General features: G+C 39.6%; 1 protein-coding gene across 1 annotated transcript; it reads left to right on the top strand.

The window, feature by feature from the left end:
* The first annotated feature begins 319 nt into the window (after window positions 1–319).
* LOC149180197 (sister chromatid cohesion protein PDS5 homolog C-like) lies at window positions 320–754 on the top strand. The gene has a single exon (XM_089413802.1). It carries the CDS (start codon window positions 320–322, stop codon window positions 752–754), a length of 435 nt encoding a protein of 144 aa, XP_089269928.1.
* Window positions 755–14,935: the final 14,181 nt, after the last annotated feature.

Here is a 14,935-nt window from a genome sequence, read left to right as displayed (position 1 = left end):
TCAAGTCCTATTATGGTCATGAGCTGCCATTATCATTGCATAGTGTTGTAAATGTTGAGTTGAAGTGTCTGTCAGGAAAGTCATGTATGTGTGAAGCCGCTTTATGTCTCCTTGATGTAGTCTTTCTAAGTCATTATAATGAGGAGATTGATGTACTATTTTCATGTATGATTCAGTTGATGTACTAAACTAAAACATGGATCAAACCTGTGTAGACTCCTTCAATAAAACATCAGCAACAATCAATAGACCCTTCTCAAAGAAGGTCTATGTCATTCTTCAAAGATAACAACCAAAGGATGTGCAGAAGGGGCAGGAAATGGGGAACAAAATATTTGCACTTGGGATAGATTTGAAGCGCATGGGGGTGGAATGGAAGATTCTCTTCAAACTTGATGAACTAGATGCCCTCCTTTCCAAAGTGAGCCAACTAGAAGGGAAGAAATTAATTTGGGCTCTAAGACCAACTATGCTTGCTCTCATACAACCCAAGTTCTTGGAGGAAGGGGTTAGGCTTCCAGTTGCATCTTGTCTTAGTCACATCATGAGACTAATTGCACCTATACCTCCTTTCAATGATGAATTTATGAGGAGAGTTTTCAAGCTGATAACAGATACTTTTCAGGACTTGGACAAAAGTACAGGCCCCACCTTTGGGAAGAAGCTGGAGATTTTAGAAGTTATGGCCATGACTAGGACTTACAAAGTCATGTTTGATCTTGAGTGCAATGATCTTATCTTGCAAATGTTATAGTGCTTCTTTAGCATTAGGAAACATCATCTTGATACCATCACAACACACATGAAGTCCATCTTGTCATCATGTATGAGAGGCCGTGATCCATTTGTCAGGAGTTGTAGTATCGATTTCTATCCATTTGGAGGAGAGAACAATTGGTATCACCTGTTACTTATGAACTAGATGAGAGGTTGGTTGAGTAGAACATTAGGTTGTTCAAGAGACGGTTGACCAGGGAGGAGTAACTCAGGTTTGGGGGATCATGTAACAAGAATGATATGAGGAGGAAGGGACTTTACTTTGTCTGCAAGGGACCTTGGTGACTTGACCACTCATGCTTCAGTGATGCTGAGGAGGTGATAGAGGTAGATAAATGGAAGATTCCTTCTGACTTTCAGGATGAGGATTATTCTTTGGACGAGTCCATGGGTTCATACGATGGTATCTCTGCGGAGTAAGAGCAATCATATGGAGATGATGGCAGTAGTCTAGATATGTATCCATGTGTGGCAGAGGAGTATGATGAGTAGTCGATTGTTCCCATGAGGGAAGGAGATGTGGGCGCAGATGAGCGATGGATGATTTAGCATAGAAAGCGCATAGAGGAGCATGAGACAGTTGATACACAGTGTGCGGGATGGTCCATTTTTACATAGTCAGCTAGTGGCTCACGTTGAGCCCATGGTGGAGGATGAGAAGACACCCGTGGGGCCAGTAATTGGAGTGGAGAAAATATACATGCAGACAATATCCAGGGAGGTAGTATTTGTAGACATTTGTCCTCAGGAGGTGTTGGAGATTGATGAGGTAGTTTTGCAGGAGGCTAGTAGGCGGCAGGAGTTGGAGATGGTGGTGCATCCATCCTTGGGTCTACCCATTGATGAGGTGCAAATAGATATAGTGGCGGCTAGCAAAGCTGCCACATATTCAGGAAACAACTCTCTCCAGGAGTTCATAGACAGGGCTTGCAGCATAGTTTTCCCTCTTTTTCCCATTAGAGGGAGTGAGGCAAGAGTTCTTGGACATATTTTGATCGTCCAAGAGGAGCATCGGGAGTTAAGCATGGATTAGTATCAGCATAGTAGATGTATTCCTTGCATAGGAATCCATGCATTGGATTGGTGAGAGATCATGGGCTGGTACCCTACTGATGGAGTATCATTTGTAGTCAGAGGCATTGTATTGCAGGAGAGCTTAGAGGTGAGGGATGTTACACACTTCAGTTGGTGGAAGGATGTAGGTTGGCCACTGATCAGTATCTCAACACAACATTAGCATGATGAGATTGACCTTGGTTTATGTTGAGAGTTGGATTGGAGAGAAGTGATGAACTGGTACGCAATTGGTGGGGGACCATTCACAGCCAAAGCTATAGCTCAACAGGAGCCATGGAGCATTGATGCTCCTTCTCGGTGGCATTGGGATCTGGGTGGATCTACTAGTAGCAGGATGAGTCAGAGATGGACATGGGATCCAGGTATTGGAGGATCTAGTCATGTTTTGATAGCTTGGAGGCGTGACGTGGGCCAGTGGTTCGTATGGGATCCAGGCATTGGGTCTCAGTTGCATTGGGTCACTAGATTGGTCCACATGTTTAGATTTCTTGAGGGCAATAAATCTTGGGGTGGGAGGACTATGATGTCCCCATTTTTATTCTTCCTTGTAGTATAATTAGGGTGGATTTCCAGGGTAGGGGATGGCTAGATCCGTGGAGCAGGTTATGTCATCAGGGGTTTTGATGGAGTTTTGAGGAGTTCCTATGAGGTTCAACGACATTCGCTTAGTATATTCCATCATCTGCACAGTTTTCCTTTCGTTCTGGTGCATTTTGACAACTTTCAAAGAACTGAGTTATTAGTGGGATTGACTCAATGAATTACACTTAAGGTGGTATTCCAAGAGGAATACGTGGAATAACACCTTAGTGTAATAGCTCGTTGGAACTAGAATGAGAATATTTACACGATGGGATGGTTAGATGCAACTTTCAGTGACCTAGGGAGACATGATGGCCAATTTACAATTTTCCCACATTGAAAAGAATATTTTAATTGAAATAAAAGAGGGAAAAGTGCTCAATGATTAAAATAATAATAAAATAGAAGGTTATAGAGGAGTCCATCAAATCTATAAAAGAGGAGGAGGAAACTATTGAGGGACATCTTGGATTGGGTATTGTTTCTTGTATGAAAGGTTGAGAACCCGATTCTCTACTCCATTGGTAGCTCCAAGACGAAACCCCTCAGGTGATTTAGAGAGATTGGGCGAGTACCCATCTTCCCTTGGTGAATCCATTCAGGGTTCACAGGTTGCAGTGTATTGGTTTTTCAATTTTTTGGAGGCCGATAGCGACATTATTGTATATCTGTCCGAGGCCATTGATCTCAGCTATATGGGTTGTATTTGCATGTAAACTCCAGTGCTTATAATATAATAAAGCTGAAGATTTCTTGTTCATTATTTTATGAGATTGCAGTGCTCTATTTTGTTTAATTTTACATGGAAATATTCTATTAAATGTATGATAAATTTTATGTGAAGAGATTGTTCCAAAATTTTCTCATTCAGGACATTACACAATGCCAACACATACCAACACACACCATGGTTCATCAATATGCATCATCATGAGGTTGACATAAGTGCATGACCTCAAGAGTTGACATCAATGCCAAAGCTACCATCTCACTGTCAATACTTCAATTCCAATCACTAGGACCACCTAGTCAAACATCCATGCATATGACAAGTATGACCATGACCATGACTTGTTGACATCAATGGCAACACAACAATGTAAGGCCTGAGGTGTTGTTGGATTACCTAAACCAAACCAACCCATCTTGGGAAAGATTCCCTATGTAGGTGGTGGAATGGCTCGCGATAGGGTGGAAGGGTGATTGGATGGGTCCTAAGACTGTGAAGACATGTTCTTTATAATTGCTTGGAAATTATTCGTTCTGTAAATTTGTGGGCCAAGCCTTTGTCTTGGGGTATTGTTGTAATCTATGGATTTAATAAAAGCAGAAGGCTGGAGGGATGTTTTATTTATAAATATGTGCATGTGTATGATGATATTGATGATGGATTGATGTCTTGCATATAATGCTAATGTATTTATGAATGAAAGAATTAATTGAAGTAGAATAAATAGTAAGATTTTTTCTACTATATTGAAGAGTTTTAGTATTTAACTGCGTAATTGTAATGCCTCCTCCCAAATTTACCCACTTTTACAAGAACTCCAAGGTAAAAATGAGCTGAGTATTACTATGATATGACCTGACCTCCAAGTTCCAATTACGGAAGTGGGGCATACAAACCAGAAGTAAACTGACATCCCTCAGAGACTACATATCGCTCAAGAGCCTACCAACCACCCCAGGTGATAAAACCCTAAGCTGGAACTCTTTTTCACTAGGTTTACTCCCCAACCGCACCCATAACACTTCATGCATGTGGTTTGGAGGCTATAACCACATCCACAAGCCTATATTCATGTGGTTATGACCTAAAATCCCTTATTTTGTGCATGTAGTCACGAGATCTATGCCACTTTTTAAGGCTAGCCTCCAGAACACTACCCAAAACTGGCTGTAACTTTACAAAATCATGAAAAAGATGATACCAATGCTAAACAATAAAAGTTTGTGCAAGATATTGACCAATACACACCTAATTCAAGACAAACATTTTATCAAATAGATAGTAAACATGGAAGCTACAGGTCATGAATGCATATCTGATCATAAACTTTTGAACTTCATATTAAAATCACCAAAAAGGCTCTATGCCCTCTCTAGCTAGTTGCAATAATTCTTGTTAGTCCATGCATTCATCAACCATCCAATAAGTTATCAAATCATGAACATGAGCCAAAACTAGAGCACATAATAGAACCATGCATATAACCAACATATAACCATAAAAGAAACCATGAAAAATCAACTATAAGATCACCATAATGACCAATTCAAGTGCTCACAGATCAAAATAAGAAAATAACTCATATTAACATATGAAAATGCCAACCAAGTCAAAGATTTCCACATACCACCCGACCATAGATGGGGTTGAACCAAATATCTCTTTCATACAATCACCCCCACGCCATATTCCAAGCATGAATGTGGGATCATCAGGTTTGAACCAAAACCAAACCAACCAGGGATTCCAGAGGCCAAACCAACTCAACCCTCAACCACAGTGATCTCACCTATACGGTCTAGAAATCAATAACATCAATAAAATTGGTCTCTTCTGAAGGTGTCCAGGGCTCTGGGTATTCCATATAAACCCACAACCTTTATGGAACTCAAGCTGTTAAAGGGACCCAGAGATCTACCATCTCAACCCATAGCCTCCAGGGAAACCAATCTGTTCCATGGCTCCAAAGAAATTTTCCCATCCCACAACTATATGGAACCTGAGAACTAATAAAAAAACCAAATGGGGAACCAGTGCCCCATGGATATATGGGAAATGGAATGGAAAGGATAAAACCATTGTAACTCTAGGAAAATCTCCATGCCAATGACAAAAAATGACCAAGGAACCACATGCAGATACCATGCATCCAAAAACCAACAAGGAAATCACACCTGTAGCCTATTGCCTAAAAGGTATCCTTGTTGTAGCTGTAGATCAAATCTTCTCTTTTGCTACCCACCAATTCATTGCTTGTCCTTCACTTTCTTTCTCTAGTCCAAGTGAAATCTAGAGTGCTCCAAGAATCCTCTAAGTGTGCAAGAGTGTATGAGATAATCCACAAGAGCTCAACTCAAAACTTTAAAAATCCTAGCAACTGATTCTCTGATGCCTTTTCATTATTGATGCCTCCTTTTTCTTTCATTTTTTTTCACTTTTCCTCTAATTTCCCTAACATGCGAATTTGTCTCTCTTCACCTTCCTTTTCTCCTATTTTCTTTATTTTCATAATTAAATGCCATTTATTGCCTCTTTGCCTTTGCCAATGCTTTTGTAAATTTCCATAGCCATTAATAAACCACAAGTGATGTCCACTATAATGTTTTTCTACCATTCAACTTGGAATACATGTCCCATGACCTTGGTCTTATTTTATTTACATGGAAAATTGGTCTAGGGGTTGTTACAGATCCCTCCCCCTTGGGGGAACACCATCTTCGATGTTCAATGAAACTCATTAGAGGAAATTTCAGCCTAAAAGTGCCCATGAAATTTTCATATAATTTCCATGTCATAATATGTAAACCAATAAAAATATTTTAAATTTAAAAAGAGGTACATGTACATATTTTGGAAGGAAAAGAAGAAAAACTATTTTTTTTTAATAGAATATTTGGCTTATCTCCTTATAGATTTACTTAAATGTCAAGTGTAGACACTTGTTGGATGTGGAATTAAATTCCACATTCAACGATTACCCATTATGCATACTTTTGGGAAGCCCCACATTGATAAAAAAAAGAAGATACATTAAAAAAGTGTGTTCAACACATTTTTTTTTAAGTATCTTCAATTTTCATCAATGTTGGTCTTCTCAAAAGTATGCATAATGGATACTTGTTGGATGTGGAATTTAATTCTACATCTAACGAGTGTCTACACTTGAAATTTGAGTAGAAATATAAATAGATCAACCTAAAATACAATTAAAAAAAGTAGTTTTCTTCTTTCCCTACAAAATTTATCTCTTATTCTATTATTTTATTATTTTTCCTTAGGAGGCCCCTTTTAGGCTGAAATTTCCTCTAATGTATAACTAGTAGAACATGGTTCCCATGGAGCTTTATAACAAAACTCGATGCTTACAACATACCAAACTGTTGAAACCATGAACACCATACTACTTATTAGAGCTTTATAACACAACTCGATACATTATTTACAATAAGATACACATATAACACATTGTCTCTAACTAGAAAATAAAAGATACGATGCCCACATCAGCAACAAGGGAGTCCAAAGGCTCACACCTCCACCATCAAAGTAGTACTAGGATTCACCTCCTTCCCAGGAAGTCTAGAATCCACTTCCATAATCAAAGTCTGCCTACAATGTCCAGTGCTGCAATCCTTGCACTACTTGTTCTCTTAGTGAACAATTACCAACTCCTTTTTAAATCCACACTCGCAATGTTCTTTTGATTCCATTAAACCTCTCTTTTTGCATTGGATAGTTTATTTTTAACTTCAATATATCCATTAGGAAGGTCTATGAATAATTGAATATTTGTGCCTAATATTATTTATTTTTTAGAGCATTATGAGAATATTGGGTAGATTATGAAGAGTTGGAGGAGGAGATAATTTAAGGACTTAAAACCTCTCCTTTTGCATTAGATAATTTATTTTTAACTTTAATATATTCATTAGGAAGGTTTATGAATAATTGAATATTTGTGCTTAATATTATTTATTTTTTGGAATATTATGAGAATATTGGGCAGATTATTAAGAGTTGGAGGAGGAGATAATTTAGGGGCTTGTTCCCTACTACTGGAGGATCAATAATAAATAATAATTCAACAAGATATTACAGAATTATGACAAAAATTGTGGAACTCCAATGATTGAGAAATTGAATGTGTTCCACTAATCAAGGGAGTAGATCCAGCAATCAAGGGAGCAGATCCACTAATCAAGGGATTTTGGTGGGGAAATCTTCCTCTAACCATGGGGAATTATTCTTAATCATTTTTTATAAGTACCAATTCAAATTTTCCTCTAGGGAATGATTGAGAAAATCTAGGAATGCGTTCTCTACCATTTAATGCAAATTCCTAGTATTGGGGATTGTTGGCATTCTGATGCATGTGTTGTACTTGATGGCAACCCTCTCATAGAAGATCATCTCACTTATATACATTCAGATGAATCTACAGAAGAGATATCAGATGTGACATAATACATAGATGCAGAACAGCTCAAAGGAATCAAATGGCAAGTTCTTAGTAAGCTTTGCCATCAAGTCCAAAGGGGGAGATTGTTCACATTATGGCTAAAGTGTTGTCCTTGATGGCAACCCATTCAGGTAATAGATCACTGTACTTCAAGTCAGCAGCAGAGGTTGATGATCAGCTATCAAATATTGAAGAAAATAAGGGGTACGCAGGTACACCTTACAGAAAGTGCGTACCCGCAGGTACACCGTGTAGGGACCACGTCTAGATACGCAGGCCAGCCGTTCAGGAGGTGCGTACCCCCAGTGCACACATTTCAAGGCAAAGAAATTCACATGTGGGGTTTTCTTATGTGTTACTCTTGGTATTTAGCCGACGGTATTGGGTTATTATGGTGTCGGCTCGTGGTATTGTTCCATGATTTTAGGAGGAGCTTGCCTATATAAAGCAAAGGAGATCATTTGGCTTGAGCATGTTTTTGGTTGAATATCTTATGAGGGCTAGATCTGGTCTAGATCTAAAGAAGGCGAATCTACTGATGGACTGAGATCTCTTCGGCGCATGATCAGATCTGTAGATCTGACTGTCTGGGTTATTCTTGAAGTCTTGAAATCATTTATGGCCGAAGGTACGCAGGTACAGTGAAAGAAAAGTGCGCCGGTACGCAGGCTCAGAAGCGCTGCAGGTGCGCCGGTACGCAGGCGCAGAAGCGCTGCAGGTGCGTCGGTACGCAGGCGCAGAAGCGCTGCAGTTGCGGAGGTACGCAGGAAGTCTATTTGGCACAGTGCGTGGGTACGCAGGTGCACAGTTCAGAACAGTGCGTACTGTACGCAGGCATTACATGGGTGAAGCTGCGTACTTCTCTTGAAATCAATTTAGCTGTTCATGTTTATCATTGCTGTGTTCTGGGTTTTGAAGTGATGTCTGGTTTCTGGTATTATGTTCTAATAACAGCAGTGATTGAGTGAATGATTATGATTAGCTTCAGAATTGATGGATCAGGTTCTTAATGATCTGATGGACTAGATCTGATTGATGACTCTCATTGTATATGTCTTGATCTAGTGATTGGGTGTTTCAGAAGGTTGTTTGATTATGAGCTTCAATGTTGTTGTTGGGTCCAGTATGAAAATTGGATGAAATGTGGCCTTTCAGATTATGGGTTGTGCTTCAGTGTATCCAGTATGAAAATTGATGAAACATGGTACTTGGAGGAGAGAAGATTGTAGGACGGCGCCTACGTACTAGTATCTAAGCTAGTACAAGAGCTAAAGGAAATCTTTGGAGCATTGTAGCAGGTAATAGCCTGCGTACTAGTAAATGGATCGGCTAGTACAAGAGCAAGGGGGTTGTAGCTCCCGTACTGGTATAAGACTGCACCAGTACAAATGTTGTAAAAGGATTTTCTTATTAAGAAGAAGATTGAGATGACTTGCAGCAGGTGGTTTTCTCCCGCATTGGGTTTCCACCTTATATCATTGTGTTCATGTGTGTGCCTTATGTGTGATGATCTACTTTATGTTACTGCATCTGTTAACTGATAATATGGTTGATAATGTTCTAATGACTCATTGAAGATCAATTAACTTAATCATAAGCAGTTGTGGAAGTAGCATATATGAATCTGATTATGGAAATGAAAAAGTTTTATTAATGTGATAATACTGATTCACCCCCCCTCTCAGTATTATTTCCAACAATTGGTATCAGAGCCGGTCCTTTGATAGAAGCTTGATCGCTTGAAGGAGATCCGTGGAACAATGGGAAAGAAGCTTAAGAAGAAAGATCATAAGAAAAAGAAGTCATCTCAGAACAACTATGACAGTGGAAGAATCGATTGGGGATTAGGCATAAGAAGCTCTTCAGAATCAGAATCAGATTCAGAATCATTATCAGGTATGAATGTGTTATCCTCTGATGTCCCAGCTATATTTCCTTGTGAAAGAGATGAAAGTGATAGTGAGACTACTGAACTTGTTCTTATGGGTGAGCAAGAAAGATGTCAAATAGAGGCAGAATTTAACAGGCTGACAAACAAAATTATTGAACAAGAAAAACGTTTTGACGTAAAGAGTGGTGCCCTCAAGTTATGCAAGGAAAGGTATCAAAAGTTGCAGGATGAAGCAACATCTCTAAGAAATGAAGTCATTGAAAAGAACACAACAATCAAGGAGCTCAGAGATCGATCCAGTTATTATGAAAATCTTGAAGCTACAATCCTCTCACTAAAAGGAGATCTTGAAGAATCAAAGAAGCAGAATACAGATCTACTCCAAGCTATTGAAAAACAAGAAAACGAAGTCACCAGCTTAAAATCTCAACTAGAATGTGCCTTCCGAGTTCGTCAAATGCAGCAGGATCTGAATGAAGAACAAGAAAAGGAGATTCTCAAACTAAGGGAACAAATGGAAGAAGGAAGGAAAGCTGAAGAAGTTTTGAAAAAGAAATCTCTTGAAAAAGAAGAACAGCTTCAGGTTGAGGTAAATATCTTGAAAGGTAAACTAGAAGAAAAGGATAAGCTTTTACGATTTCAAGATAGCTCTAAAGTATTGGATGATATTCTTAGTAGTCAAAGGTCCCCTGCTATAAAGACTGGTCTTGGTTTCCATGAATCTGTTGAAGGTGAATCTAGTTCACAAGGTGAGGCAAGGAATTCTAAAGAGAAATCTAAAGTGATCAATGAAGAAATGAAAGATCAATCTCATCATCAACCAAGGAAAGAGATTCCTCAAAGAAAATCCTTTACTCCTCCTATGAATAATGTTGAATGTTATGTATGTCATAATCTTGGACATGTTGCAGCTAGATGTAGAAGAAGAAGAGTTCAAGACCATTATGCAGACAAGTCATCTCAATCAATGTATTTTTATGGATATTGCTTGCAATACGTTTGGTCACAAAGCTGCTGATTGTTACAGGAGGAATATGAAACATGTAAGATGTTATGCATGTAACAAGCCTGGACATATAGCTAAGGAATGCAGGGACAAAGTGTGGGCACCATATCAAAAGGAGAAAATGTCATCATCACGCTTGAAGATATGGAGGAAAAAGGAAGTACAGTCAGAAAAGGATGGCACAGCACAATGTACAGACATACCAGAATCAGAGGAAGCTGAAAGTACAAAACTTCAGGTTCCTAAATCTCATATGCAAACTTCATAAAAGCAAGTCGCATACATACGCGAGTTGGATACTGCACAATCGCGTATATGCTTGTTTGAAGGCAGTAGGAAAGTGAAGTTGGAAATGAATCTATCAGATCTGGGAATCTGACTGTCAGTGGCACAAAGGAGGACTGTTAATTTGGCCCTAATTAGAAGTACGCAGATCATCAACTGTGAAAGTGCGGGCGTACGCAGCAGAGCGTAAGACTGGGTGCGGATGTACGCAAGTAAAGGCACAGTCCCTATGTGGAGGTACGCGGCTTATCAGAAGAGGACATGCGGACGGACGCGGAGAAACAGAAAAAGAGGTGCGGACTTACAGAGGAGTACGCGGCGCGATAGAAGCAAAGAGTGCGTGTGGTACGCGGTGTGATAAAGGATACCCTGCGGACTTACAGAAAAGTACACGGCGCGATAAAATAAAAGGTGCGTGCAGTACGCGGCGCAACTGATGGAACAGGTGCGTGGGTACGCTCTGTAATAGAAGACCGTCTGCGTATATACGCAGTGCAGCAGAAGGATATCTGCGGGTATACGCAGGGGAGCAGAAGATGAAGTGCGTACCTGTCTTAAGGCATTTATTGGCTGATTCTTCTTATTGATATGCATGATCAGATTTAACAGATGGCACTGGTTCAAGGGGAGCATATGTCCTAAATGCATTGTTGGCATTATGGTCCCTGGTGACGATGCTTATGATTCATCTTGCTATGGTTATGAGTTGGTCACATGATTAGATTTATGGTTGATTCTCTAATGATGCTTGCATGGAGTCTTTATTGTTCTTGGCACATATATGGATGAGGTTGGCTGATTTCATGGATGATTATTCAAAGTTGCATTGTTGGAGACATGATGATGATGAGTCACTCATATGCTGCTGTTGACATGTGCATGATGCATGATTCCTTTCTTGGCACAAATGGATACAGGGATGATTATTCATACATATGTTGATTGATGCAGATGCTTTCATTTGATGGCTCTTGATTCATGTAGATCTGGATGGTTATGAGTTGATGCAGAAGTCCTTGATGTTGACAGATACTATGGAGCAGATTATACAGTGCTGTTGATGATGTTTGTCATGATCTTTAGATGTTTGATGTAAAGGTCATAGCAAGACTCATGTTGTAATGGTCTATCTATTGTAGTCATCTCTTCAGGTCATGTAACGGCCTATGTCCCCCACTATGCATGGGATGAAGATGTAATGTATTTGGTTTTCATATTTCTGATGTATTCCCACTTGGTTGGATGGATGATCCTTATTGTGATGGGTGATGGATGTATGTATTGAGTCTTTTGGTGATAGGAAGGTCACTTATGATATATAGAGTCATGTTCTTCTTGTAGAACATCTTTTTGCAGACCTTGCTTACAGTCAGGGGGAGCTTGAGCATGAACAACACTATATAGCAGAGAAGACATCTCAGCTTGTTCTCAGAAAGACCATTATCAGATTGGAGCACCATGACATATACAAAGGGGGAGCTCATTCAGAGACTTCAGCAGCTCTGGTTTATAGTCAAGGGGAGCATGTTCTTAGGGGGAGCATACCCCTTTGCCCTTGATGTCAAAGGGGGAGAGTGATTTGGTGTTGTTGCCATCAAGTCCAAAGAGGGAGATTGTTGGCATTATGATGCATGTGTTGTACTTGATGGCAACCCTCTCATAGAAGATCATCTCACTTATATACATTCAGATGAATCTACAAAAGAGATATCAGATGTGACATAATACATAGATGCAGAACAACTCAAAGGAATCAAATGGCAAGTTCTTAGTAAGCTTTGCCATCAAGTCCAAAGGGGGAGATTGTTGGCATTATGATGCATGTGTTGTACTTGATGGCAACCCTCTCATAGAAGATCATCTCACTTATATACATTCAGAGGAATCTATAGAAGAGATATCAGATGTGACATAATACATAGATGCAGAACAACTCAAAGGAATCAAATGGCAGGTTCTTAGTAAGCTTTGCCATCAAGTCCAAAGGGGGAGATTGTTGGCATTATGGCTAAAGTGTTGTCCTTGATGGCAACCCATTCAGGTAATAGATCACTGTACTTCAAGTCAGCAGTAGAGGTTGATGATCAGCTATCAAATATTGAAGAAAATAAGGGGTACGCAGGTACACCTTACAGAAAGTGCGTACCCGCAGGTACACTGTGCAGGGACCGCGTCCAGATACGCAGGCCAGCCGTTCAGGAGGTGCGTACCCCCAGTGCACACATTTCAAGGCAAAGAAATTCACATGTGGGGTTTTCTTATGTGTTACTCTTGGTATTTAGCCGACGGTATTGGGTTATTATGGTGTCGACTCGTGGTATTGTTCCATGATTTTAGGAGGAGCTTGCCTATATAAAGCAAAGGAGATCATTTGGCTTGAGCATGTTTTTGGTTGAATATCTTATGAGGGCTAGATCTGGTCTAGATCTAAAGAAGGCGAATCTACTGATGGACTGAGATCTCTTCGGCGCATGATCAGATCTGTAGATCTGACTGTCTGGGTTATTCTTGAAGTCTTGAAATCATTTATGGCCGAAGGTACGCAGGTACAGTGAAAGAAAAGTGCACCGGTACGCAGGCTCAGAAGCGCTGTAGGTGCGCCGGTACGCAGGCGCAGAAGCGCTGCAGGTGCGTCGGTACGCAGGCGCAGAAGCGCTGCAGTTGCGGAGGTACGCAGGAAGTCTATTTGGCACAGTGCGTGGGTACGCAGGTGCACAGTTCAGAACAGTGCGTACTGTACGCAGGCATTACATGGGTGAAGCTGCGTACTTCTCTTGAAATCAATTTAGCTGTTCATGTTTATCATTGCTGTGTTCTGGGTTTTGAAGTGATGTCTGGTTTCTGGTATTATGTTCTAATAACAGCAGTGATTGAGTGAATGATTATGATTAGCTTCAGAATTGATGGATCAGGTTCTTAATGATCTGATGGACTAGATCTGATTGATGACTCTCATTGTATATGTATTGATCTAGTGATTGGGTGTTTCAGAAGGTTGTTTGATTATGAGCTTCAATGTTGTTGTTGGGTCCAGTATGAAAATTGGATGAAATGTGGCCTTTCAGATTATGGGTTGTGCTTCAGTGTATCCAGTATGAAAATTGATGAAACGTGGTACTTGGAGGAGAGAAGATTGTAGGACGGCGCCTACGTACTAGTATCTAAGCTAGTACAAGAGCTAAAGGAAATCTTTGGAGCATTGTAGCAGGTAATAGCCTGCGTACTAGTAAATGGATCGGCTAGTACAAGAGAAAAGGGGGTTGTAGCTCCCGTACTGGTATAAGACTGCACCAGTACAAATGTTGTAAAAGGATTTTCTTATTAAGAAGAAGATTGAGATGACTTGCAGCAGGTGGTTTTCTCCCGCATTGGGTTTCCACCTTATATCATTGTGTTCATGTGTGTGCCTTATGTGTGATGATCTACTTTATGTTACTGCATCTGTTAACTGATAATATGGTTGATAATGTTCTAATGACTCATTGAAGATCAATTAATTTAATCATAAGAAGTTGTGGAAGTAGCATATATGAATCTGATTATGGAAATGAAATTTTTTTATTAATGTGATAATACTGATTCACCCCCCCCTCTCAGTATTATTTCCAACAGGGATTAGATCCACTAATCAAGGTATTTTGGTGGGGAAAGCTTCCTCCATTCATGGGGAATGATTCCTAATCATTTTGTATAATTACCAAGTTGAATTTGCTTCTAGGGAGATATTTTCATTAGTGTTATTGTGGAGAGAGATTGTATTCTTGCAACTCCATTGTATTTTCTTGTAGGGATGTAATTCTATTGATGAAAATAATGAAGATTGGTGTCATGTTCAGCTTCTAAATATTGTTATCCTCCATAGGTCTCTGAGTTTCCTTGGACTTGACCATCCTAGGAACCTCATATCCCTTTTGTATCATTTTCTTTCCTTCTTTTCATTGCTTATTCACATGCATCTCTAGTTTTTATTTCTTTCTATTTCTGCATTTAGTGTTAATGATTTCTTGTTGTAGGATTGAGTTAAATGGTTGATGTAAGTTATTTTGCAAGGTCAAAAACATTATTTCATCCTTGTAAAAGCTTTGGAAGTTCATAATAATAATTTAGTTGCTTGGATTAGTCTTCTTA

Source organism: Pinus tabuliformis, chromosome 3_2, assembly GCF_031772625.1.
Source record: "Pinus tabuliformis cultivar Carrire ecotype Pingquan chromosome 3_2, CPIR1, whole genome shotgun sequence".
In the NCBI taxonomy this organism is placed as follows: domain Eukaryota; kingdom Viridiplantae; phylum Streptophyta; class Pinopsida; order Pinales; family Pinaceae; genus Pinus; species Pinus tabuliformis.
Note: the sequence above shows the minus strand (reverse complement) of the source record. Positions and strands in the feature narration are given on the sequence as shown.

Coding starts and splice junctions, on each gene's coding strand:
- LOC149180197 (XM_089413802.1), top strand. CDS start 320: ATGGGGAACAAAATATTTGCACTTGGGATAGATTTGAAGCGCATGGGG.